At 37.6% G+C, this 26424-nt stretch overlaps 1 protein-coding gene across 2 annotated transcripts in view; it reads left to right on the plus strand.

The window, feature by feature from the left end:
- The window catches only part of pcxb (pyruvate carboxylase b), a 312844-nt gene that overhangs the window by 252925 nt on the left and 33495 nt on the right, over positions 1-26424 (plus strand). For both annotated transcript variants that reach the window (XM_041985524.1, XM_041985525.1), the window contains exons 15-19: positions 2226-2447; positions 10093-10249; positions 15176-15416; positions 16645-16812; positions 17468-17549. In XM_041985524.1, coding sequence (XP_041841458.1) covers positions 2226-2447; positions 10093-10249; positions 15176-15416; positions 16645-16812; positions 17468-17549 — 870 coding nt within the window. The remainder of the gene's footprint in view (positions 1-2225; positions 2448-10092; positions 10250-15175; positions 15417-16644; positions 16813-17467; positions 17550-26424) is intronic.

Raw genomic sequence — 26424 nt, forward strand, 5'->3', positions numbered from 1 at the left:
ACACAACACAGCAAAAATAGATCCAAATTCAGATTCCAATATGTTAACGCCTCAGGTTATGCTTTTGTGTATTTGCATGGCAGAAGAGAGAAAGATGAAGGGGGATCATGGTGCTTTTTGGAGGGAAAAGTCTTTTTAAAGTTTAGAGGTTCAATGTACTTTGATATCTTAAATCTTAATACAGCAGAAACATTTACTGTGTGAGTATAGAGTAATGTAATGTTGGTATTAAAATCATGGTTTTTGAGAAGCTCTAAGTTGGGTTTAACATTTAGTTTTCACTCAGTTTGTTAGGTATTAAATTCTGTTGCTCAAGTTCAGTCGGTGGTTTCCTAAGGTCACATGTTGGAGCTTTAAAGTTTGTTTTTAGGCTAGGGCTGGGCAATATATCGAGATTTTCAAATATATTGAGACTTAATCAGGCGCAATATAAAAGGAGGGAATATCGTTTATATCGAGATAGCTTGTTTTGAGTTAAAAGCATCTTTTCTTTTGCATTTTGCACTGCTGTATTTTTGTTATGGTCATTGAAAACTATTTTTCATTTAGTTTGTTTTAGGAGCATTTAATTTGATATAAAACTACTTTAATTTCAGTCAGCTGTTTTAATGCACACGTGCTGCTGATCCTTAATAAAAGTGTTTTTAGCACTGAAGGCTGTAAATTAGAACTGTCTCTTTGGTTACTTGACAAAAAAGAATATATCGAGATATATATCGTATATTGTGATTCAGGTAAAAAATATCGAGATATAAGATTTGGGTCATATCGCCCAGCCCTATTTTGGGCACTGATTAAACAGAGGCAGGTTGAACCAAAGGAAATACCCGGAGGATTTTGAATGCAGAGACAATACAAATACTAGAACAATGTGATAAACATGGATGGAATTGTGGAATTTGACAGTAAAAATTGAATCAATAATAAAATGTGGAATATTGTGGAATTTGCTCATATGTGGATGTAATCTGGTATCCCCACCAGGCTGAGTTTTCCACACTGCCTGAGCCAAATCAACAAGAAAAGCTAGATGGGGGTTAAATGCCTTCTTTCCTGTCAAGCAACTTTTTTTTTTTTTTTTTTTTTTTTTTTTTTTTTTTTTTTTTTTAACACCCATTACATAATTAGACACACTGTTCTGGGAAAAAAGTTGGTCACACTTGAAAAAAAAGAAGCTAAATTCAGGGGAAAATCTATAAAACAGAATTTGGTAAAAAAAAAAAAAAAAAAAAAAAAAAAAAACACACTGAATCTGGAGAAATTAAAGTGGGTTTTATTGTGCCCTAAAATACCCAATAATATACCCAATTGGATTTTAGTTATATCTAGACACTGAACTAAGATATATGTTAGCATGTACAACAACCTTGGAGTTATAAGACCAATATTTTTTTTCAGAAATGTAACATGTTAACCAAATTAAAAAGGCAGGTTATTTTACTGTACTCTTTTACTTTTACTGTAGTCTACCTGCGTTGTCTCCTCCAGTAATGAAGACCGAATATACCATACTGAAGTTTGCTAAGGAATCACACCTTTAATTGCTGGAAGTTTTAGGACATTAAACACAGTCACAGACTAAATAATTGTAGATGTGTGGAGTATACTGGAGCTGGTTTCTCTTCAGCTGGCAGTCTTACCATACCAAGTTCAGTAACTTGGATCACTCTGTTCACTAAATGGTAGCTGCCTACTTTATTTAGAAAACCATGGCTATATGAGTCACTGTTTGCAGGAGCAACCTATTTTCACAAGTCAGTGGGTGGTGTGTCTAATAGCTGGCTGCTGAGCTTATATGTCTGTATTCTTTTATAGCTGATCTTCTTAACTTAGAAGGACGAGGAGAACATGACAAGGACATGGTATAGTGAATACTAATTCTGCCAATGCGATGTCTGAATTAGCATCGTAAATGCCATCAGTTTATCTTGTACTAGTTTGGCATATATCTTGCCAAACACTCAAGGTTAGTATACTGTTTAAAACTGATTAAATAAAGGAGTATTAGCGGACTTTCTATCTTTTGAAAAACATACTTGAACGCTCTTATGCATATGCATGATTGCAGGTTTTTTCCAGTATCTTATTCTGACTCCTTACAAACTACGTTGTTTCAGATGGTTTATAACCACAGCACATTTCCTTTTACCCTTTTTTTTTTGTTATTTTTTTTTTTTTTTTGCATTAATTTTTCTTTGTTTTCTTTCTTCCTCTGCCACTTTTAGGTGACCCACCCATAGGTTTCCGTGACGTGTTACTTCGTGATGGTCCTGAAGGATTTGCCAAGGCTATCCGTGCCCACCAAGGTCTGTTGCTAATGGATACGACTTTCAGGGATGCTCATCAGTCACTACTGGCTACCAGAGTTCGAACCCATGATCTGAAAAAGATCTCTCCATTCGTCAGCCACAACTTCAGCAACCTTTTCAGCCTGGAGAACTGGGGAGGTGAGTTTCCTTGTTTAATGGAGTTCGTTCCTAGCTTAAGGCAATGAGGCCTGCTTTTAGTGTATAAGAGAGAACCATATATCACTAAAACTTTTTTGGATGTGAGAAATCCAGTGATGTCCATGTAGAAGATGCAGTTACTCAGAATTTGTGCAGAATGGAAAACACGTTTATTTTTGTGCTGCCCAGTTATGAACACTTCTCTCTAATGCAGAGTGCAATAGTTGTGACTCAGACTGCACTTTCGTTAGTAAGTTTCTCATCTGAGTTCTTTGCTGGAGCTTTGTGAGTGAATGTCTTGGCATCTGCATTTTGTTTACCCGAGCACTTGTGACATCAAAGAGTGTCTTGGAGTGATGTGACTTGTTTTGAAGGATTGTGAGCTGTTTATTTCAGGCAATAAAGACAAGAATGTGAGTCCGGACTCAACAGAGATGGAGGTTGAATCTACCAATAAAGAAGAACAAACATCTGCCCGGCACATTTACACTGAAATAAAGTTGGTTCGAAACTTCAAAACTCTTTGTCAAAAGGTCACCAAAAATAGTGGTTTTCCATAACGAGCTGTTATGTCATGAGCAGGAAATGGATGGATGCACCTGAACGCCACACCACTGTTATGTTTCAATACAGTTAAAAAGACAAAAGAAAAACAAAAAAGCTGAAACCAGAACAATATTGTCAGTGTACACAAGTGCTGTAATGCATGCTGTTTCAGTAAAATAAAATAAAAAAAAAAAGAAGAAAGCCACACTGAATAATCAGTCCAACAAAGTACCATTTTCCCTGCCTGGTCTTCCTCAGATGAAGACATAGTTCATCAGCTAATTTAGGTTCATCAAACACTGAAATAATTCCTTTAGAACGCTTGTCAAACTGAAGGCCCACGGGTCACATCCGGCTAGTGAATGAAATATTTTTTGGCCTGCATGATCATATCTACTCACTATTACAGCTGGCCTGTTGAGTGCATGCACACTATAATACTACATATCCCACAATACACTGTCAGTACATCGGTGCGTTAATCACGACCTGCAAGCACATACCTCGCTCATTCTCTAGCAGCCTGACGGAGCTGCTCATCTTTGTTAACAACCCCTCTGTTAACAACAGAGGTTATGTTTGTGGATGTAAAGGACAAAGCTGTGTGTCTTCTGTGTGGAGACAGTGAGGCTGTAAAAAAGGAATAGAACGTGAGAAGACACTTTGAAATGAAGCAACACTACAGATACGTGCATCTGGACAGGAAACAAAGTCTCCAAAAGTAGAAGAGCTATTAACCCTTCAGGCCCCAGAGTTTTAAAGTGTTTAAGGGAAACTGTCAGAAAAAAAATGTTAAAAATGAACCCAATTTTATGGTGGAGGTAAAATTACTAATCTAAATTCATATTGTGGCTTCACAGGTTGGCAGCCGTTTTAGCGTCCATATCTTCCACTATGACTATAACATACATACATATATAATTACTTGTAGAAAATTGACCTTCAATGAAGTTTCATTTTTTGCATTTTGTTTCTTGCTATTACAGGGAATTTGATTTGATCCAAATGAGGAAATTATTTTTGGCTGTTTGCCTGTAGAAAATGTTTTCACTGGAAATTACTCTGAAAAGGAAAAATGCATATAGAGCCATAAGACATAAATGCAACAGACTTGAACACACTTTTTTTGGTCATTTATTTAATGATTAATGTTGTTTTATAGGCAATATCTAACAGGCTCTGTTAGTTCCAGGTTCAGTGTGTGCAGTAAGGTCACTTTAAAACAGTTTTTGATAAACAATGAACCAGGCCGGCCCTCATCTTGTTTAAATTTTTTCATTTTGACCCACTGTGTATTTGAGTTTGACACCCCTGCGTTAGAATAAATCCTGAATGTCGCTGCATTAAGTTGTCTGGCAACATGCGTCCACCAGACAGCACTGAGGTTCAGTGCCGGTGCCAGAACTATGTCTGTGTGAAAGCCCCTGGTGAGGATCACAAGAACAAACATAAGAACTAATCAACACATGCCTTGTTTCAGCTTTTATTTCAATACTTGTCTCATAGTTAGATACCAAAAGAACAAAGTAAAAAAAAAAAATAATAAAAACACAGAAGAAGGTCTCTCCAGAAAAGTGCTCAAAACACTTCTACCGTTCAAAAGTTTGGGGTCACATCCCTATTGAATCCCATGGCAAAGTGACCCGAAACTTTTGAACGGTAGTGTATATATATATATATATATATATATATATATATGTATATATGGGTAAGCATGTTTAGCAGATCTCAGGAAAAAAATGGTCTACTCTTTATTTTAATAGATAAAGAGTAACAGAAATTTAGTTGATATTTTAATATTTTATTTTAATAAAAGGGTTTAAATGTTTTCTGGCTTTCTTCTCTATAAATATTGTGTTTTACAATAAGACTGACCCAAAAATGGGTGATCTGACTTAATATAAGCCATGTAGAAGCAGTTGCATTAAAGTATATCTTTGAAGAGAGTCCGTGACAACTTGTGGAAACGTCCACAGGGAGGAAATGGTTGAATAGGTGCCAGGGAAGCCCCATGGCTGTGCTTGTCTCATTATACTTTATAAATTAGTTCTGAAAGGGAGAAGTGCTTTGAATATTTGATTTTGTGGAAAGTCATTCTATATTTCCAGATATGATTGTTGTAAAATGTTCACGGCTGTTTTACAGTAACATGCGATGCAGATGGATGTCACCAATAATTTCCTGAATTGGTTCAACAGTGAAATTAAAAAAAATTTCGATTATATCTGATTCGATATTAATATAGTGACAGATATTTATGTGACAAATTTTTTTTTTAAATATTTAAGACATTCTCATAACTATATTTATAAAACACTGATATCAGATTTTTTTTAAATCCAGCTCTAACATCCTATACAACCTGATTTATTTATGACGATCCTGCCGTTATGATAAAAATGTAAATAAAAACAGAATTCAATGATGTGCAATCTTATTTTATTTACATTACAAGATAGAAAAAATCAAGTACTTAATGAGACATTTTATGTTTTTATGGAAAATATCTTGAATTTGACAGCAGTAACATCTCCAGATTCTCTAAGTCTTGAGCACTGTAAATAATTTAAAATTTAAAGTCTCAACTTTGCTTTGAGGCACATTATTCTAAAATTGTTCTGGAATTTGCAGAAGCAGTGTCTTGCTGAATACTCTTTTACTTTTATAGCCAGCCATGTTGCTGACCTGATGCCACTTTACATAAGTAGTTGCAACACAGTGCTCCAGCTGTTTCTACTTAGAACCACGTACTTTACTTTTCTAGCCTTTTGTTGCCCCTGTCTCAACTTCAGAAATCTGTTGCTGCCATCATATTGATAACTTTCAACATTGGATATGTTTTCTAGATTTTGTTGTCAATAAAATATTGAGTTATGAAATTTACAAATCATTGCACATAATTTACCTTTTACACAGCATCTTAAAAATATAGATTTTAAATAAGGTGTTGATTACAACATTGTCAGTGCTGTTGTCACCAGTGTCCCGTGTCCGAGCTGTTATCAAGTATCTATAGTCATGAAGACACAGACTGGGCAGTGTGCCAATGCTCGCTTATGTTCAGCCTGAGTCCCTCAATTAACATGAGAGTGTCTGGACTTTTAACTATGGAAGAAAAGAAGAAGGTGGCCTTATCTGATGAAGCACCAGCATTACTGCACATTTGTTTTGTTTCTTTGGGGAAAAGATGGCAGTAGATGCACATTGGAAAGCGGAAAAACACTTCCTGAATTATGTTCTGACTTGCACTAATTTTACTCTTATTTTGGCTCATTTCACCTACTAGAACTGTAATACAGAGCATGTATTCTATGGCAACAGAATACCAAGATATCAGTGGTATCTTTTAGCAGGATAATGCATCCTGCATCACTGCAGCAATGGCTCAGGGAATTTAAGGAAAATGACATCATTCAAGGGGCTGACTGACAATGTGGTCAACACTCTTTATGCAGACATTTGCTGCAGTTAAAGCTCTGAGTAAACACTGCACAATAATCTGTTGTCTTACTGACTCCAGTTATGATAAAGCGCAAAGAGAACAGTGAATACATTTTACTTTGTCTCCTTTTAAAAGCTCTTTTATAAAGTGCCAATGTTTGACCTGCAGTGGGTGTTGGGGTTTGAAATATTTTGTGAGTGAAAGCTCTTGACGTTTAAAAAGTCTTTTGTCTTCATATAGAAGTTGGGGAAAGTGAATGTGTGCTTCTCCTGTGTATACGGCAGCTAGTGTGTATCAGTTGATTCAGATGTAAGACCCAAGCTGAGGGAATGTAAATAACTCCCGACATAATGATTCTGCAAAGGGTTGATATTATGGGCTGAGGGGCATCAGGTTCATTTGTCTTTCTCAGTTAAAAGTTAATGTGATTGTGTAAAATATAGAAGAGGAATGTAATATGCTAGTAGATCCTCTTGAGGCATCAGTGATTCCTGTATACCACTGATTCAAAACACAAAGCACCACCTCATAGTTAAACTCTTAAAGCTACAATGGATTGTATACAGAACCTGTGAAACCTTCCTTCCTAAAGCAAGTTTAATCAGAGCGAAACAGAAATAAATCTACAGTCTGAGTTAGTTAGATCACAGAAAATGTGTCCGTAACCACTGGGCCAAATATAAATGTTTAAAATAAATCAAGTGAATTAAATTCGGTTTTGTTCCAAGAGTCTGTCTGTACAATCTTAGAGCAGATCAAATAAAACAGAGCAAACTGCTTAGATGTGAAATCCCAAATGCACATATTAGATATTTTAGTTACTTTGAAGTTTTTTTTTACCATAATTAACCCTTTAAATCCAACCATGTTGTCGGCGACACAGTAACATGCATAATTCAAATTACTGTCATTTCTCAACCATGCACGCCACCGATGTACTTCCAGCTGGTGAGAAGCAGAGCTTTCCCTTGAAACATGAGATATGCAGGATATCTCGGGATTGCATGAGCAGAGCAGTAAAGCAGCACTACTTGATCGGATTTAAATGGTTAAAAGGTGAAAATTACATTCTCATGCCAGGTATGTTCTGCAGACAGGCATCAGCGCAGCACACCATATTTAACCTAACTATCTACAGGAAAAGACTGTAAGAGTAGCAGGTAAATAATAATGAGGCAGATATTTGTGGTTCCTTGTCACTCTGCCTAAAATGAATCCACACACTGTCTGCTGGCTCTGTTATGCTGCCCTTGGAGTTGATGTGTTGCCAGGTCTGCAGTCTTACTTCATTTCAGCTTCGTTCTTTACAAGATGAATCTATAATTAATTTTTTTTTCTTTTATCATTCCTGTACAGTTTAAATAGACCTGCCTTAAAAATCATGAGCAAGACTTTAAGAAAAACCTTTAATAGTCTAACAACTAAACAACACACTTACCGTCTGTTGAACGCATTTTCAGCAACTATTAGGAGCAGGCCATGAAAAAGCTGTAAAACTAAGTTTGGTCAATTATCATTTAAAATCTTTTACTTGATTAATGACCATGCGAAGATGGCTTCATTGGCATAAGGGGTTAAAGTTTTCGGCAGTTTTTATGTCTTAGACTGCAGTGCACAAGACTAAAAACTAATTGATCTTTTTTAAAAAAAAAGTTGTAATTTAAGAATATATATATCTTCTGTTAAACCTGTTAATTCACCCTGTTTTTAAAGCACAATGTTCTCAGATTCACCACTTGGCAGCAAAACACTCGCCTCGTATTGATTTAGTTTGTTAAACACAAATTAGAGCACCATGTTGTGAAAAGTTCATCTCTCGCACGCATTGTCCCACAGTGACAGCTCGTATCAGTACATTTAAACAGGCCCTCATGAATCACTTAATTACCACAAGAGAAATAACTACTGTTCCCATCCTGATAAGATGGCTTTAAATAATACACATTCATCACAATGTGATCAGATTTTTTTTTTTTCTTTTTTCTTCAGGTCTATGTTTGAATCACTTGAAGCCCAAATAAATCACCCAAAATGAGATGACTGAATTTTGAATGTGAATATTGAATGCTGTCACGCTGACACATTGTCCCTGTGCAAGAAATATATTTTCTTTGCTTCTTTTTTTCCCCCCCTTTAACACTTGACTCGCCTTAGATAGGAAATATTGCTTTCACATGTTTCAGCTGCTTAGAGGCAGAATGAATCATTGAAGAGATTAAGCCTGTGAAAGCCCTTTGAGGATTAAGTCCCTTCCCGATATAGCGTTCCTCTCTGCACCATGGAAGATACAGTAAAATGAACTGGGTCACATTATAGAGCTATATGCTTCCTCATGTCTTATTGACACAGTTTCATCAACTGATAAACTTTCTGATTCTCAGTTATTGGAAGTGAATGTCTTTGCATCTGCGTTTTGTTTACCCGAGCACTTGTGACATCAAAGAGTGTCTTGGAGTGATTTGACTTGTTTTGAAGGATTGTGAGCTGTTTATTTCAGGCAATAAAGACAAAAATGTGAGTCCGGACTCAACAGAGATGGAGGTGGGCTCTACCAATAAAGAAGAACAAAGAAGAATATTAATGATGGAGAAAATAATTAAAAAAACTGAGTTCGTGGTGAAGTCACTTGCGTTTGGGACATAACTTTACACAAACCCTCTCTATAGTGAGAAATGTTTAATATTTTTATTACAACATCTTGAGGAAACAAAGAACTGTGGAGCAAATTATGACAGAACATTTTTTTGTCTCCAAAATAACCTTTAACTGTGCGCATGTATTTTTGCTACACCTACTCCAGGAAACGATGAATCCCAAAATGAGAACCTTTTCTTGTTGATGCTGGCCATCATGAGTACAACACTAATTTATTTTAGCTCTTATTCACAGCAGGTTGAATGCTTAATATGTTTCCAAAAGGAAGCAGTACCTGTGCCTGATGTCCAGCTTGTGGGACCAGCTGTCAGTCTTCATTCACGTTATCAAATTATTAGAATAGAATTTGCATCCCCAGATGAATTCCTCACCCAGCTTTATGTTTTGATCTCTCACGTGCAGTGAAACGTCAATACTAATATGTTTAACATCAGATAGGATTGTTTGGAGTCATTTCCGCTCAAAACCAGTGGTTTAAGGGATACTGACGTAGGCCAAAATCCAAATCACGAAAGGGGGGGGGGGACCTATGAAGGGGATTTTTCCAGGACATCCCTCTTGCTCATAAAAGTAGGGAACAAAGCAGTTATGCTTGGTTTTTTCCGTGTCCAAATGCATGAGTGCTCAGAAAATGAAATTTAATGATAGTGTTGGATCAGCAGAATACCCCTGGAGGCTTCACTATTTCTGGCTGATATGATAAACGGGTATGAGAATCGCTAATCTACTCCCCCACAAAGGGAAATGAGAGATCGCTATCTTTTTTTTCCCCTTTAGTTTTGATTTTTCCCTACTTCTGCTGAAGCATTTTAAAAGTTCCTTCAAAAATAAATGATTAAAGTTTTAAGATAAACTGAGAAAGTTGAAGCTGGTGTGTTTCTGTTCGTCTGTGTTGCTGATAGCCAGAGTTTGAAATGTCATATTTTGATTCGCAAAATTGAGATGGCAGATGACACTGGAGATGAAAGCTAAAGCCCCGTTTCTGTTCGTGTGTCTGCGTAGGTGCTACCTTTGACGTGGCCATGCGATTCTTGTCAGAATGTCCGTGGAAGAGGCTCCAAGAGCTGAGAGCTTTGATCCCAAATGTCCCCTTCCAGATGCTCCTGAGAGGGGCTAACGCTGTGGGCTACACCAACTACCCTGATAACGCCGTCTTTAAGTGAGTATGGTTGCATTTTAACCAACTTTTTTTTTCATCTTAACTTGGTACTTAAATATCTAGATCATTGAGATTTACATGAATGCCATTTTTCTTTTTTTTTTCCTCACTAAATCCACACCATCTTCATTCATTTAATAACAAATACCCAAATACACAGTCGAGCTGTAAATTTAGGTCAGATAGTACACAGTAGCTTCACTGTTTTTGTATTGAAAATTACACATTATTCACATAGCCTTGAGTATGTGGAATAGTCTCTATTTCTTCCACATCAACAGAATTGGTCATTTAAGTAAACCCAGTCACAACACTAGCAGCTCCATCATTTTCCCTTTTCTCCTTAAGTGTGTTAAATGGTTGTAATTGATTTATTTTTAAAATGTATGTTTGAAGAAGACTTTCTGAAAGCCAGCTGCTGCTCCATCTGTTTAAATGTCTTATTGTCATGTTATTCTGAAAATGTCCTCTGTCTGGGTTGTTTCCATGGTAACAACATTGGTGGTTCTTGGTTTTTATTGTGTGTGGAATATAGTTGGGCCTTTTTTGACTTGATTGAAATTATCATCTAGGAATAATTACACAGATAAATATAAAACAATTACTCCCAACAAAACAGTACAGCAAAATCTAATGAAGCCTATCATTTTTTACACACACAAGACTGGTATATTGAAACTTTAAATTTTGTAACCTGTCTCTTCAATCCTGTGTCAAAAATGACAGAATTACTAGTATTACAGTTACATATTACTAACAAATGAAACCTTGTATTTTTTTGTTGTTGTGTCGTTTTGAATAGAGAAAACTAAACTTGGAGTTACTTTTCATGATTTGAGTCGTTATTACAGTGAAGATTTATTCATTTTGATTTTAAATCAGTGGGCCTGTATTTTAAAACATCCCTAAAACCTGTACTGGAGCAGGGAAACAAGGTCAGCTTATCTGTTTGAAGTCAGCTGTAAATTACCTGAATCTAAAGTTGTTTATGAAACAAATTGAAGCAAACTCTGAACCTGTCGTAGGTATCAGATGTGTAATTGTTAGGATTGACCATTCTGTCCTTGTGTGGCTTAAAATTGATGTGGTAATAGCAAATTGTAAATGTAAAACATTTGATGTTTAAAAAATGTGTATGTAAATATTGTTTTGTGTATTAAGAGTCCACTGGAGTTACCTTTTATTAATAGTAACCACAGTGCCAATGCTGGTTAGAATACTGTTATTTAGACCTCCTAAACACAGCATCCAGAATAACTTTTCAGTTCTGATGGAGATGATGGGAGATTTCACCTAAGTAGCCTGTGAAACCACCACCTGAAATTTTGTTAGTGATCTTCGTTCATAGTTGCACTTCAGGCTAAGTGTGAACAGGTGTTGTCAGTCCTCTTAAGATGGCTGAAACGATGCTTTTGTAGGTGAGGAAAAGGTGATGTCTTAGCTCACCTACTCTGTTAAGTTAAAGTTTCTCTACTTTCACACAGATGGCCTCTTTCACTCCTTGCTTAAACCACTTGTTTTAAAAAGTGTGTCTTTCATCATTAAAGAGGCACTACAGAATTTTGGCAGATTTAGTCGGCATTCCTCTTTAATGCTACCTGTACTATGAGCTCTCTCCAGCCAGTAAAAGACGGTCTTATCTCGTCTTTTCTCTTGTTCTGTCCTTTTCTGTCTTTTCTGCTCGTCCTCCAGTAATGTTTTCTTGCCTTTCTTTGCTGAATCAGCCATATTGCGCGTTCAAAGCGGCCATGTTTGTATCCGCGGGCTAGTATGTAACGCAGTGTGTAAAGCGAAACACAGCTGACTGTCCTGTATTTGAGCTGTCAGTCTGTTGAGTAGCTGCTTTTTCCCCCAGTGTTTAGCTTATTGCAGTCCTCACTGCTCTGAACTGCATCCACAAGCGTGTGGAGTCAGGTCCTTAAGGCCTTGTTTACACCACAACGCTGAGACAATAAAACCCAAAAGCTTAATTATATCAGTTTTGTTTTGGCCTCTTGTTTACACGGTAAGAGAGTTTTGGGCGGATAAAATTGTTAAGGTTTAGCAATTTTCTCTCAAGGCGAATCACATCAGTGTAAACTGGAAGTGGAATCTTTTGGCAACAATGACATCTATAACGTCATCTTGCACTTCTGCACTCAAACCCTGCTTAACCCACAAAAAGCAACACAACAACAACGGCGGACCTCCATGTCATGTTATTAAGGCCACTACATATTTTAAATTTATTTGGTCTAAGAAGCAAAACCTGTTTCTGTAATCGTGTTTATGCTGTCTGGGAAGATGTAGAGGTTATAAGCCCCACTAGCAGTTGACATGTAACGTGTCTTGATGTGTTTTGCGGTCTTATGAGGATGCAGCGCACAGCTGGGTGTGGCGTTGCAAAATTTCACTCCCCACTGGAGGCCTGGCATGCGCACTACATAGTTTCTGTCCTTTTTGCGTTTTCTCCTGCACGGACATAGTTTTCATTCCGCTATTGTGTAAATGCGTGTTGTTGTTTTTTTTCTCAAAAAACACAAAGGAAAAATATTTGCATTTTGTGTGGAAAATTGAAAAACACACCAGCTCCATCAGTACTGAAGAAGCTCATCTGGATGAAAGCAAAACTTACTTCAAGAAACAAAATTAAAATTAAATTATTGTTGTTTTTGTTTTTTCGGCCTGTCTTGTCCATAAAGTTCTTTGAAACGAGAGTTTAAAGCCCAAAAGTTTTTATTTCCTGGTTAAATGAAGCTTAGATCAATTTTAAGAAATGTGAATATCTGAGATGGTTATCATCCACCCTCCACTCTAATCCATTCATCCCACATTGTATTGTTACCCTTTTTTATTCCTCATTCCTCATTTGTTCCTCATTCAATGATTCAAGATTCATTCAAGATTCAGTGACATCTGTTGGTTTTCCTTAACTGGGTTATTATTTATTATAAATGGGCTTGGATCAATACAGATTGGATGACACTGAATTAGTTCAAATTGAAGTATTTAAAGTGTCCTGAAATGATGTTATACAATACAAATAAAGTGGAATTGAATTATGCTTTTAGCATAACTTTATTTGAGGTTTGGGAGATGTGTTTTGGTGGTTTTTATGAAGCATGATCTAATTCTTGCTAGTCTGCAATGCTAAATCACATCTTGTCACCAGTAAGAGCTGCTTGGAGCTCAGCTTATTGATAATGGCTTATCTAATTATTTGTCAAAGATTTCTACAAGTGCTGCACCACCTGAGGAGTAGAAGTTTGACATGTTGCATGATGCTTTCCAATACAGCTGTTTCTTTCTAAACGTATCTAAATGGTTAGGCCGTAGCGTGGCTACCTGCAGACCACGCAACTCTCACACATTTAATCAGGTCAGTTTGTCTGGTGTGTTCCTGTTGCCACTTATTATGCTCATTGACGTTCCCATCACTCATGCAGCTGTATGCTGGTAATGCACTTTGGGCCATAAATACTCCAGTGCTGACACACATGCAAACACACACCTCCAGCTCTTTTTCCAAATGGATTCACAAGCTACCTTGGTGATGTGGATAACTAATACACACAAGCATACACACCTGCAGTTAGTTACACACACATACATGAATAAGGACATCACATAGACTCATACCGTGATTTCCCCAAACTTTAAATAAATTAGCAGTGGCTAGTTTGTGATTAATGCAACTGTCCCCTCCTCCATCTTTCACACTGAATCACACACACAGACCTTCCCTATCCTCCATTTTCTTCCCTCCCCACCCCTCTTATCACGAAGTCATTAATTAGCCCGCACCGATAACCCCCTTTTTTGTGTTTCCTTTGCTCTCCCCACATTACACACCTCTTTCCTTAATCCACCCCCCACTGCTCTTCATCTCCCTCTTCACCCTACGTCCCATAGGGGGAGTTCCATTGAAAATTTGCACATCATTGTGATTAATGGCTTTGATCTGTTTGCCTGGCTCCCTTTCCATCCTCCCTGCACTCTGTCAGTCCTTCGCCCACAACGTTTTCTGTGTGACAGCTCGCAGCCGAGCAACCTTTGCATCTTCATTAACGAAATCAAATCAAAGTGTAATTCCATTTCATTTAATTGATTTAAAGTGCATTTTACAGGGTCACAGCACAGCATTCTTTGCAGTGAGAAATGGGACATTTTTAAGATTTTACATCCAAGCAGCCTAGAGGGTTGAGGGCTTCATCTGGGCTTGCAAGAATTTTCAGTTGTGTTATGAACTTTTGACAGAAAAACTCCCTGAATCGGATGAATAAATATTTCTTCTGCTCTAAATAAGATATGCAAGATGGTGTTGTGTGTTTGATTTGATGCCAAGTAGTTTTCACTTGACAGCACATGCATGCATTGTACTCTATTATTACATGCTGGACACACACACACGCAGGACTGGTAATCCTTTTGCGGCGTAAATAAACAGACTGACACACAATGTGTCTGTTTATTTGCCAAAACAAAACCTCTGCATTTGTAAACATTGTATTCACATTAACACAACTACAGTAAGCACTCATCCCAGTTGTGAAAACCTGATTAAGATACTGGGATTTACAGTACCTCGAGCAGCTTCAGTAATGAGTGGAGTACACATTTCTCTCCAGTGATTGTGGGCTCCTGCAGGCTGCGTAAGCTTTCTTTTCATGAAAATTGTGGGAACACTATTTAGGCAGGTAAAGCAATATTTATGAGCAGTGATATGGAAATTGATATAAACAGCTTATCCCACCCCACATGTGTGCTATTATCTGGAGCTCACTGTGCATGACAACTACTCGTTATGTACTTGTGACATAGAGAGAGACCGTGTTATAATCTCCCAGGCTGCAGTAGCTCTTGACAGCCTCACTTACCTGATTTGACTGCAGATTTAAAAGCAAAGCTGTAGGTGGTGATTGACTAATATAATGTCCTTCCCTCCAGGTTCTGCGAGGTGGCCAAAGAGAACGGCATGGACATCTTCCGTGTGTTTGATTCTCTGAACTACGTTCCCAACATGCTGCTGGGTATGGAGGCTGCCGGATCAGCGGGTGGCGTAGTTGAGGCTGCCATCTCATACACAGGCGACGTCTCTGACCCAATGAGGCAGAAATATTCTCTGGACTATTATGTGAAACTCGCAGATGAGCTTGTCAAAGCTGGAACCCACATTCTCTGCATCAAGGTGAGAAAATAAAAAATATCCCCTGGGATCCAGGTATCGCTCTAAAAGCTTTTCACTTCCACTTAGATTTCCAAGAATTTGGTCGGCCTGCAGAAGCCTGATTTATTCCAGAGGTCCATTTCTACCCAGAGTAACAAGCAGAAACATTATGATGTAATGTGTGTCGGACAGTGTGTGGAGTCCAAACTACTGGCTAAACTTTGTCGAGGTGCCTGAATGTGGTTTTGTAAACAAATTTGCAACTGAATTTATTTTTCTATTGAATTCTTTTGGATTGATTTTTAATGTAACTATCTAACAAAATAGATCAAGAAAGCAATACTTATAGTCATCAATATAAAATGAATTAAACCCTTTTATACACTCTAAATGTATGTATATCAGTGTGTATTTAGAGTAATAAACTCTTGAAGGTTCTAATCACAGCTTGTTCTGAGTAATAACTTATATATTTGAGCCTCTTATCTAAATGAACTGACATATATTGCTCACAAAGAAATGATTTCTTCATTCAGGCATGACAGAATATTTCAGATGAGAAAATGATAAACTCCCACTCTACTGCAGTGTGAATCATCACACTCAGCAGTGGCAGTCACATAAAAGGCTGGCATAACTAATGAGGTACTGGTATAAGAGGAAATGGGCAAGTATAACTGTAAAGAGTAATGAAACATCTGGGAGTGCAACTAAAGATCTAAGCAGTTTGTGTTGATCAATTAAGATTTATTTTCTGTTCAGGGTGCTTACATTAAAAATGGTTTGGAGAGTGATGTTTTAAAACTAGCTGTCACCTTAAATGGAACCAGTTCTTTTACCTGGTAAAACTGGTGCTACAGTTTTTTGTTGGGCCAAAGCAAAGAACATCAAAGATTATCTAAAATGTTCCATGTTTACAAGTGTTATTAGTTATGTTAGTGACTGCTGCACAGTCCGCTGCATAGAGACACAATCACCATTTCCAGCAGGATGTATAAAACATGTTAGCTGGTCTATATTTTAAGCATTTTGGGTGTTTTTTTAAATTTAGTTATATTTATTTATAGATCATTGTCTGCTGATTAAATATGCCCCATGTGATATCCCTGATTTGTGTATGTAGTCATATAGAATCTACATTAAATGAAATGAGGGGAAAAACAAACCTAAAGAAATCTGCTTGGGTGTGTTTAAGGCAGGTAGTGTATGTCAAAATAGTGCCTACATCAATCTTTGTCCTTTTCACCAGGATATGGCCGGCCTGTTGAAGCCAGAGGCTAGCAAGCTTCTGGTTGGGGCTTTGAGGGACCGTTTCCCAGACGTGCCCATCCATGTGCACACACACGACACAGCTGGAGCTGGTGTGGCAGCCATGTTGGCCTGTGCTGAAGCTGGAGCTGATGTTGTAGATGTGGCAGTGAGTATTTATGATGTGAACAGTACCAGACACTTTTTCTTAGAAGGAAAAGTCTGGAGTCCATGTGCTAGTAAACAGAAGATGAACAATGCGTTTCTACCATTTGGTTCAGTTTGTATTTGTGAAACGTCACTCAAACTAAGATGGCTGGAACTGGGAACATTTTCCTCACTGTGTTTATTGATGCATGCTGCCAGTATGGACAGTTTCATTCAAGCAATTGGCTGCAGTTTTGTGATGTGTTGTTCAGCTCCTGGTACAATTGTATCGGACAAGGATCTGATCATTTGCTTCCATCGTGGATTGGTCTCATGCACTGTAACAGTTATAGTGGGTGAATCTTTTTATACATCATTGCATAATGAAGACTGACAGTCATGCGTAGGAATAAATGAAGCATTATGATGTACACTTATCGTAGAGAAGACAAAGGCTCTTGAAAGTACAAACAGTTTCTTACAAAGAGATGTTTTCTGCTTCAGTAATCATTACATCATACCTGCTTGAGCCCATTTAGGACAAATGTGCTTATCCGTGCACAGAGATTTATGCAATAGTTCACCCTCTCTCTGTATTTACAGTACTATGAATTCACTAAAATTCGTTGCCAATAATTTAATGTTTTCAGACAATATTTGCACCTGTTTCTCCACAGGTTGACTCCATGGCTGGGATGACATCTCAGCCCAGCATGGGGGCTATCGTTGCTTGCACGAAGGGGACCAAGCATGATACTGGTGAGTGACATAGATAGTTATGGTAGTCTGTTGGTTTCATTGTAAATAGTTGTCATCCTGTGCACAGTGAGGGATTGATGGAATTAAAACAGCTCTGAAGCTATGGGAGCAGGCTTGTATGGAGTCAGCAAGTTGTTGGCCAGCTTCAGTTACAATATAGACTGACTGCTAATTGGTTGAGATCTTTAAGTGGGTGGGTTGGGGGGTTTGAGACAGTGGAAAAAAGTTTAAAGACTGAAGACGCACAGATGAGGGCACAGACTGGAAACTCTTAATTATTTACAACTCTTAGTTTTACCACAGAGTAGCTCTTTGTCTACTCTGATTCCTGTCTTCTTCACATTTAATGCTGCCCTACAAATTTTGGCAGCATAAAGACACAACAGACAACTGTGACAGTTGGGTATGTTTGCAAAACTATGCATAGCAAAAACATAGTGGGTGCAGACACATTGGGACCTCAAGACAATGATTTCCTTATCACATGATCTTAAAAAGAAATTCTTTTTAAAGCATAGTTTTTGGTAGATGGTGGATGTCATATAAGAAAATTATATTTAATCATTTTAATTAGTCTTTATTATGTAAGATTATTTAAAAAGATATGTTTAAAGAAACAACACACAACCTCTGCATCTAGTTTTAGAGATAAAGTTTCTTATATCATGTGGGACCCTTTTCTCAACCAAAGCAAAGATTAATTCTGATCCATTTTGCTTTTCACACTGCAATTTTTTTTTTTTCAACAAACCAACAAATCCCTGATAAAAGACCTATGGATTCGATCAAACCATGATTGGACAGCTTATCTGATGTATTTTGTTGACAGAACTTTGTCTTCCTAGAAAATGCTGTAATTCAGGAGAAATGGTCTCCTTGGATATAAGTTGGGTCCATGTGGTGATATTTCTTTTACTTGCTGAGAGTTCACGAAAAACCTGAAACATTCACGTTTAAAATAGCATGATGAGATCCTGTGTTGCATTCGAAGGTGATGCTCTACAAGCAAAGAGTCGATCTTAGACTAATATAGAAGTGTAACAGCAGCAAAGCTTCCATGAATCTGAATCAAGGGTGGTATGCTGGTTATATCTTTTCCGGTCTGTTTTCATTTTTTAGTTAATACCAGACCAAGACTTAATTTTTCAAGCAGTATCAGCCCATTTATGTTTTACACACCAGGGTTTGCATGACAGCATTCACACCTCTTTAGATGATCTCCACTAACAGAGCACTTGCACAAGTTCAGTTTTATTCCAGCTCATCAGTCTTGCACACAAATGATTTTTGAGTCTTTCTCAGTGTCTGCCACTTAAACTGAGAGTAGAAAATCAATCAACAAATCAATAGTGCATTTGTAATTATGGACCTAAGTCAGAAAGAGCTACTCATTCTGCTGAGTAATAATCCACACAGCCAGTTATGAGTGTAAGATGAAGACTGGGAGGTAGACCAGAAGAGGAAATCTGTGCTAAATAAAACTGTTGCATTGATAACCAAAACAGTGGTCTTACACTTGTTTCTGTGAAGTCCTAATTTTTATCACGGGCAGTTTGAGTTTTAAATCCTGCTTCCCAGCAGAGAGCCATTTTTCCAGGAGTATTTAAGGTTTTTAGGTTCTCCAGGGTAACTTTAGAATGATTATTACTCATGTGCTTTCTCTGTTTCTATCAAATCTTTTGGGCCTCCTGGACCCCTCTTGGAGGTCATGAGATAATTTGATGGATGGATTTGTGTGTTCATTTCCCTGTGGGTTTGTTATTGGCCAATGGGTTCTGCACAATATAATTTTCATTGGCTGTGAAAACGCTCCCCCCTTCCACTACCACTGAGAACTGACCAGGCTCAATGACCTCCACCTCCCACAGCGAGGGGCCTGGAGTGGAAAACGTATTAAAGCAGACAGTTGTAAAACTTCTGTTTAAAAATTGAAGGGACATTAAACGGGCTAAAAGAATTAGATCTGATGTGAAGTTTGCTGCTTGCTTATGTGGAGTAATGCTACTGGGAAAACTGACTCTGCTCTGCTAACTAGATCTGATAGCTCATTTCCATTACTCAGAGCCACGAAAAGCTTGCTAATTTTGTTTATATTCACACTGCACAGCTAATGTGCTGTTTGCTGCTGTATTGCAGGATATTAGTACCATTATGTGCAGTTTGGTACTCTGGTGGCTACATGTTGATAATCTTTTTAAATGGACAACATAGTTTAGTTTAAATATTTCCTGCAAGCTCTGATAATGTGTGAGTTTCAATGCTGGAGTTTACTTATTACCCATCATGGCAGTATTTGATGGTTGTTTGTTCTTCACAGTAAGCTCTCCATCATGCCATTCACAACACTGGTAGACTCAGTCTTCTGTTGCATAATAAAACAAGTCACTCTGATGCTAATGTTAAACAAAGACCAGTCTCTCTGGAGTCACACATGCTTACCTAACAGAGTGCTCAGTATGTTTATTGATTCATTGTCATAGATTCTTTTGTTGCACCGTGTCTGCAGCTGTATAAGCAGGGCTGTTTGGAAAATAGGCAGTATTTCACTGCTTTACTTTGATGTTACATCGCATACTTAACCTTTAACAACAGTGGTATAATTAAGGACAAACCCCTACTACATAATGGATTTTAATAAATAATACTGGACTGAAAAGCTGTTGTTAATTGTCCTTTTTGAGGAAGGTTTGTTGCAGTTCTGCTGTTTGTGGTCAGATGTGTTTTCTATAGACTTCAGAGCTCTAGACAAACATTTCCAGGGCAAGTGCTTCTGTTTCTAGCTGAAAGTTTTACTTTAAATGAAAAACCTTGCACAGTGAAGTAGAGAGAAAAGTTTCTGTTAAACAGCACTTGGATTGGAAAAAAAAGGTCAAATTCATAAATCTCTAAATTTAATCCTTACCGTTAAAATAAAATGGTGCTTTGATATTTCTGTAAATTGCTTTAGCCCTCTGTGGTCTAAGGTATAATTGGTTGTTGTTGACTTCTGTTGATTTTATATATTTCAGCTTTAAAACTGTTTATCTGCCTTGTTTGGTTCTTTTCAGGGCAACCTCACTTATTTTTCATTTTAACAAACTGTATTAACACACTGGGCCTTAAATCACACAAAAAAAACATCAAATTTCAGTCATAAGAAGTTAGTCTTTTTTGTTTGAAAACCACAAATGTATAAAAATCCTTTTTTTATATTTAACAATGCAAATATAGTTGATTTTTGAAAACTTGTGTACAAATTTTGTAAACAAAGTCATAAACTGTTGACATCAAAATATTTTATTGTCTCAGGTGGTTTTTGTATCAATCAGTTATCACTGTATGATGCCACAAAAATCATTAGTTCCACTCCAGCAAACAGTTTCTGCCCAGTAAAAGACATTTTCAGGCTGTTAGTCCTCCTGTCCACTAGAAGGCAGTGCTTCAATAGGTTTTTTTTAAATTTTCTCGTGACGTAGAAAAGCACCAATATGGCTCAAGTACAGCTCATGAAAAACAAAACCTGCTTTTACCCTGTAGGGGGCGTTTTGAGTCATTTTGACCCACAAAATCCTGTTTTTTTTAAAGAAATGAAAAAATGACTCTTTATCAACAGCATAGCTGGTTTTCATCACAATTAGGTACTACATTTCAGGGTGCACTACCTCTTTAAATCAGATATGCAATCTGGATGCACCGTTACATCCGTTGACCCCAGGGGAATAAAAGTGCAGTGTGTAACAAAATCAAAGGTGTGTGATGTAAAAATTTAATGTAATTAAAAACTGAGTTTCTATTGAGCCATTTATGTCTACTTGCTGTAGGTCCACATACATGACAGCTGCCATATTTGTGCCACCATTTTTTACCACAGTGCCTCTGAATAGACAAACAGCCATGTATATGAGGTGAGAACCCTCTGAGCTTTTGATAGGTGCTAAAGCATTGTTTAGGTTAACTAATGCCTTAAAAGGCACAAAGACAGTAAAAAATTTACACAATTTTGTAGTTACCTGTAGCCACTGCACCTGAGGCTACTTTCCTCCACTCAGAGGAAAGAATTTTGGCCACTGATGGCCACTGTCCAGTCACAACAGTGCTTGGCATTTTAATTTAATCACTAACATCTTTACCACTGGACATCAGTAATTCTTACTCACTGAACCTTTACATTTTAGTATTTATCACATCAATGCCACTGACAGCAAAATAGCCCAGGTGACCTCTCTGTATCGCCGATTACTTCATACTTTGAATAGCCTGTCCTAAATGTGAACCCTAAAGCTGATGAATGGCTAATCTTCTTTCATGTTGCAGTAGGATGTGATTTTTCTCAATGCTTTCTGAAGATGATTAGTACTTTCATTTACTGTCATCACTGCACTCTGATGCACTGCCGTCTCATCAGTGCATCTGTCCTTGGACAGTTTGTGTCATGCTGTTTCTTTGCTTGTAGAGTCTCATTTTAAACTTTGTAGTTGACTCAACAAAGTCGTTTCACCCACCAAGACTAGGCTAGACAGAACGCTGCATGACACATGCAATTACTTCCCTAGCAAAATCTTTACTTCATAAACTGTCAGCTACATGCCAGATGAAGGTCTTTCCCTTTTCAAAACAAAGCATTTGTCTTCCTGTTCTCATCAGATTTTGAACTGCAGTGTAACAAGAGGTTCTTAATGATTTTTTTGTTTAGAAAAATTAAGCAACAGCTTCATCTATCATGAGAAACGGGGAAGAGCTCTGTGCTGAGTTGTCTCCACCTTGTGTTGTGGTGATGAGTATTATCCTTGCATTCTCTATCACTCATGAGAACCAAGACAATAATACAAAACAGGACATCTTTCCAAGCTGCACTCATGCAACTTTGGAAATTTTGGCTAAGCTGTCTGATACTATTCAGTAGAGATATAGGGTACTGCATGCTGAGAACCTGAAGCCAGATTTTTCAGGGGGAAAAAAAGACAACAGTCCTTAAATTTCATGGCCTGCTTGCTTGCTTTGCCATAACTAATATCCATGGATGAAGTCCAAACAGACAGCATGATGCTCTATCAATATCTCCAGTGTGTGTTTTTTTTTATGTGGCACAAGATAGGAGTAAACATCAGCTCCTGGTGCTGTTAGTCCATGTGGGTGTCCTTGAAACAGAATGGCTTTTTTGCTAGGCTCATTGTCAGTGCAAGAATATTTAATCGCTTGCTGAAAAATCTGTCATGAAGAGGAAGACATTTTCCTAGCATAAAGCTGCTCAGCAACAGAGTCATTAAATCATGCCATGCTCTGACTTTGATGTGTGACATGTGCTCTGAGAGGGAAACCTCTTGCTTCATTGTTGTTCGACACATTTAACCCACAGCTGAAGGCAGCAGGTTCATGTGCAGGAGCTAACAAATATTATTCAGAGAAATGTAAAAAGCCTGATATATATAGCAGCATAAAAGGACAATTTAGACATAGTCCAGTTCAGTGACAGAATATCAATTTGTGAGCATCCAGTTCTCAGAAAGACTAAGTCATTACTCAGCTGTGAGAGGTTTTTCTGTCAGCCACTTTATTCATGGAATTTGAATTTGCCTCACTTGGGGCTGATATTGGGATGCAGCACATGTGTGCTTGCTTATCCTGCATCCTGGTATGGACCACCCTGCTTGTATATACATAATGCATGTACAAGCAGCTCCCCGCATCCTAACGCTCTACCATTCACCTTGTGCTCGTCTCTTCCTCTGTTTGACTGTTTCACCACTTTTGTAATCAGGCATTATCCCTTGGATACTTCCATACCTCCCTGACCTTAGTCTGTTTATTGCTTTCCTCCACTCCAACACTCCCTCACTCTCCCATCTCTGCTTCAAACCAGTAATCAGCCCTGTGCAGTGTTTCTCCCTCCCTCGCTTTTCCCATCACTCTTGCTTCTTTCACATTGTGTCTGCACCGTCCTCCTTTGCCTTCCTTCTTAGGCAGTGACAACGCAATTAACAACACTTTCCATGCTTAGTTCACTCCTTCAGACTCCCCTTCTCTCTGCTGTTTATCATCTACCCTATCACAATCTTTGTTCGGAAGAAAATGCCCAAAGAAGCACTTCCACTACTAATTCATCCATCTTTAAGATGCTAGTTTATTTATTCAGTAAGCCTGCCACAATGTGCAAACACTCCTGAGCATTTTAAATGTCATATGTATTCACACACACTATTGCATTTGAATGATGATGCATATTATAGTGGTCCTTGCATGTGTTTGACCACGTTTACTGCCTTACTTCTTGCATCATGCATGTGTTTAATAGATGACGCAACATTGCAGTTAACCAAGTAGTGACAGTCAAATGCACAAAATACACAAGTGCCTGGGAATACAAGCAACATACGAGCAAGGCAGTTAAACTACACACAGTGAACTCTAAAAGAGGCAGATGAAGAGACCCACTAAGCTTCTTGTAAATCTCCCCATCACCTCTTGACCCTGTTCCTTTTTTTCTTGTTAAAGTTTTGGTTTGTTTTCTACTCTATCCTTATCTGTCTAATCTCTGTCCATTTTTTCACCCTTTGTAACTCTTATCAAGCTTGATGTGTGTGGCTGCTTTTTTACAATGGAATTAAAAAAAAATGATATACCTTAATATGATTTTTACTTCTACAAACATTTTACTTTTTTATCTCCATTGAGAGACGAAGACCAACACAAATAAATGCAACCAGAGTATCATGAGGTCCACTAGCTGACCCAATACTCCAACATTTAATTCCAACGTTTTATTTCCTAAAAAAAAAAAAGGTAATGTTTCCTTTTCAGCTATGTATCTGATTTCTCTGCTGGTTTCACTGCTGCAGTCCTCTAATTACAAAGAAAGTAGGGAATATTTTAATTCCCCACATCTGCAGCCAAGTATATTCATCCAAGTCTTTTCAGCTTCAGTGGTGTATTGTAAGCAATTAAGGTACTTTTAATTTTTCACAAGGCTCTGCCAAAATGTCCAAATACTGCATTTTTACAGTTCTTTGTGTCAATATAAACGTGGTATGTATGGCTAATTATTTCTGCCCTTTAACTTTTTAAGTTAGAATGCTCCTGGTTACCAGTACATCCGGTCTGGTATGTAAATTGACATGTGAAAGTACAGAACCTCAGCTAAATACTCTTTAAACCATTTCTATGGCCACCAAACACAGTTAAGACAACAAACATATAAAAGCAGATAAACAAAGTCCACAACAAGATGTAAACATACATTATGGATCCACATGTTTATGTGATGAATTCAATCTTACCTTTACCATCCTGCCTCCAAAATTAGTATCCACTGGAGTACACGTTTACTGTAAAACTCAATATCTGGTATCTTTTGGGAGCAGTTTCTTGTCCAAAATCACAATTTTCTGCCCAGTTACATGAATTTGATTGGACAAAGACAGGTGTCATTTGTTCTTTGTCACAGATCTTTCCCCCTTTATTGATTGCTGAGACTGACATAAACATGGTGACATCAGCGTGATTGTAATGGATCTCAATATTAAAATGAGCAGTCAGTTACACAAATTGGCAATTGAGGCTGGAGTTAGGAGGGTTACTAGACTTACAGAAAGTATTTACTGTATTACCATGTCTATGTATGCATTATCCACAGATCTACCGTTGTTTGCAATGTTTTCATTAACTTTTTGGCTACGTTTGGACAAAATTGCTTCCCAAAGAAACGCTACAATGCAGAAGTAGTGCTGGATGTTTGGATGGTTTGGATGACGAGGACCTCACTCAGTGTGCCAAATTGAAAAAAATGCCTAGCTATCCCTTTACTAAAACCTCTGTAACTTTGTTCTGTTTCACTTCAGCACCATGAATCTTTGCAGAGATAAGATCAACATGTTGATTCATTGTTTTTTTGAGTTTCTTGTCTACTGCAGCAAATTTTCAAAGGGGTCATGTACTAAAAAATACAAAAAAAAAAAAGAAAAATTAGGTGACAAGAAAATAGATATTTTTTCCCCCTATGTTCCATCATCATTTACTTTTAACGCAGTGGCATCTACAGTGGTGCTTCCACCTTCGAATCTCATCAGTGTTGGCTTTACTTTGACACCAGGATTGGTTTACACAGACTTTGTAAATCCAGAGAAATAATAAATATACCCCCATTAAGACCCTTGGGGCGTTATAAGTTTTAATAATATCAGTTGCTGTTGTATTAGACATGAGTGGAAAGCCCAGTCACCCTTACAAGGTATAACGATCATGCTTCTGTGAAATGAGCATCACAGCTAAACATGTGCTTCAAGAAATGTGCCAAATCTCCTGCAAAATTCTCCAGTTAGTATTCACTCTTGTTTTGAGTTTCTTGGTGGATTGGAAGTTTGCATTTGACCTGTGAACATTTGTCTGCGTACTCAACCCACACATTTAGCTGTGTTGCTCATTTCACAAAAGTATGATCCTTACATCCCATACCTTGGCGTAAAGGTGATTAATCAGGCTTTCTTATGATGTATAATACAACACCAGTCAGTATTCTTAAAAGAGTAAAATAGTCAACAAAACACAAATTTCCTTACTTTTTGTGCAAAGTTTGTTATACAATATCTGTAGATTTGCCAGAGAATCTCCATACAAGATGTTGAAAATATTTTAGCATATAAAATTTGAGTAGTTGCTAATCAAAACTAACAAATGTGCATTCTGCCCACCAGCTTAATTGGTAGGTAAAGTGAAATGAGTTTCATTCAGCAAAGGTTTCTTTCTGACACCTTGATCATCTTTTCTTCATCCCTTCTTCTTGTAACATGAAGCTATAATTTCACAATGAAAGCCTAAATGAAAATGGGCACAATTACTGGCTAGCTTGGCAGACAGCTGAATTTGAGGAGCAGCTACATGCCCATTAATTTCACATTAGCTC

The sequence above is a fragment of the Melanotaenia boesemani genome, chromosome 5 (genome assembly GCF_017639745.1).
Source record: "Melanotaenia boesemani isolate fMelBoe1 chromosome 5, fMelBoe1.pri, whole genome shotgun sequence".
In the NCBI taxonomy this organism is placed as follows: Eukaryota; Metazoa; Chordata; class Actinopteri; order Atheriniformes; family Melanotaeniidae; genus Melanotaenia; species Melanotaenia boesemani.